At 41.1% G+C, this 1,504-nt stretch overlaps 1 protein-coding gene across 1 annotated transcript; it reads right to left on the bottom strand.

Moving 5' to 3' along the window:
* Positions 1–72: 72 nt before the first annotated feature.
* LOC111464868 (proline-rich receptor-like protein kinase PERK10) lies at positions 73–1,253 on the bottom strand. The gene has a single exon (XM_023109134.1). The coding sequence runs from the start codon at positions 884–886 to the stop codon at positions 416–418; it is 471 nt and encodes a 156-aa protein (XP_022964902.1). The 5' UTR covers positions 887–1,253; the 3' UTR covers positions 73–415.
* Positions 1,254–1,504: the final 251 nt, after the last annotated feature.

Below are 1,504 nucleotides of genomic sequence, written 5' to 3'. Positions count from 1 at the left end.
ATTTAAATTAAAAAAAAAAAAAAAAAAAAAAAAAAAAAAGGAAGAAGAAGAAGAAAGACAGAAACAGATTCAGTTGAATTCTTCTGTCAGTATGCAAATTTAATGAACATTACAAATGGTAAGGGATTGAAGGTGACAACGGAATGAAAATGATTCTGATTTGCGGAAGTAATTGAAGACAAACAATAATTCCATGCAGAATTTGAGTAAATATGGAGGAATCAAATCCTCAAGAATTTGATGAATACTCAACAATTTTCTCTTCCGAAACCTTCTCAGGAGAAGATCAGACGATGAAACAGGAAGCAGACTATGAAATCTAAATTCGAAAACTATATGATCTAACGTTTAATGGAATCGTAATTCGCGCAAAAAAGAATGATTAATCGAGAAGGTACCAGAGCCATGGCGATCTTCACAGAAGCTCTCTCCTCGCTGTATATCCATAGCGAGACCGGCGAATATTGTCTTGGCGCTTCTTGTACACCAATCCTCCAAATCCAATCAAAGCAACTGCCGCAATCACTCCTATTGCGATTCCGAATTTCTGAGCTCCACTCATTCCGTTCTTCGATTCTTCATCCGATTCGTCGTTTTTGCTCACATTGTTCCGGCTAATGTCGCTAGCTTCGGATGGCGGTGGAGACGGAGAAGAGGAAGGAGGAAGATCTGATGGTGGAGGCGCTGGAGGAGAACTCACCGGTGCATTCCGAGGCGACGGAGCCGGAGGACTGGAGATTCTCGAAGGAGAACGCGGCGGAGGGGAATCCGCGCCAGCCTGCGGTGGCGGAGCGGGAGATTCCGCGGGGGAATCCACAGAAACAGAGAACTGCGCCAAAAGCAGAACCGAAAGAACCGCGCAACAAATTGAGGTGACCTTGGCCATATTTCCTCGAATCTTCTACAAAATCCAGAAGAAGGCGAACGAAGAACACGATCCGAGCAGTTGAAAGGAAGTGGAAAAGAAAGCGAGAATTTAGAAGAGAGTGGATTGGTTTGGAAGCAGATCTGTTCTCGAAATCTGGTATCGGGATGAGCAAAAAGCGAGGGGCCTAGATTCACGAGCACGGAAAATAGAGGGACGGCCGAGATTGAGCCACGTAGGTGGAGTGAAGGAGAAAGCAGCGGAGGCGACGGCTGACCGGCGAGTGTTACGGAGGAGACACCGGGAGAGGCGGCGTTGGGATTTTGAAATTTTCCGGGAGAAAAGAAAGTGATTGTTTAGAGTTAAGAGGAAGATGCTTAAGGAGTTGCCTAAGTCAACACAAATTACTTTTTTTTTTGTATTAATTAAATATATATTTTTTTATTATTTTTTTCTTTTTTTAATATTATATGGGTGATTGGATCGGAACTAACTATAATAGTCAGGTCATCTTCCTATAATAATTAGAAAGATATTCAAAATAAATGTCTATTACCCGGTTAAATTAATAAAAATAGTTCTAAAATTTATATTTTATCCAAAAAAAAAAAAAAAAAAAATCCTTACCCGTTCATATAT

Source organism: Cucurbita moschata, unplaced genomic scaffold (genome assembly GCF_002738365.1).
Source record: "Cucurbita moschata cultivar Rifu unplaced genomic scaffold, Cmos_1.0 Cmo_Scf00031, whole genome shotgun sequence".
Lineage (NCBI taxonomy): Eukaryota > Viridiplantae > Streptophyta > Magnoliopsida > Cucurbitales > Cucurbitaceae > Cucurbita > Cucurbita moschata.
This window is presented reverse-complemented; position numbering and strand designations above follow the sequence as displayed.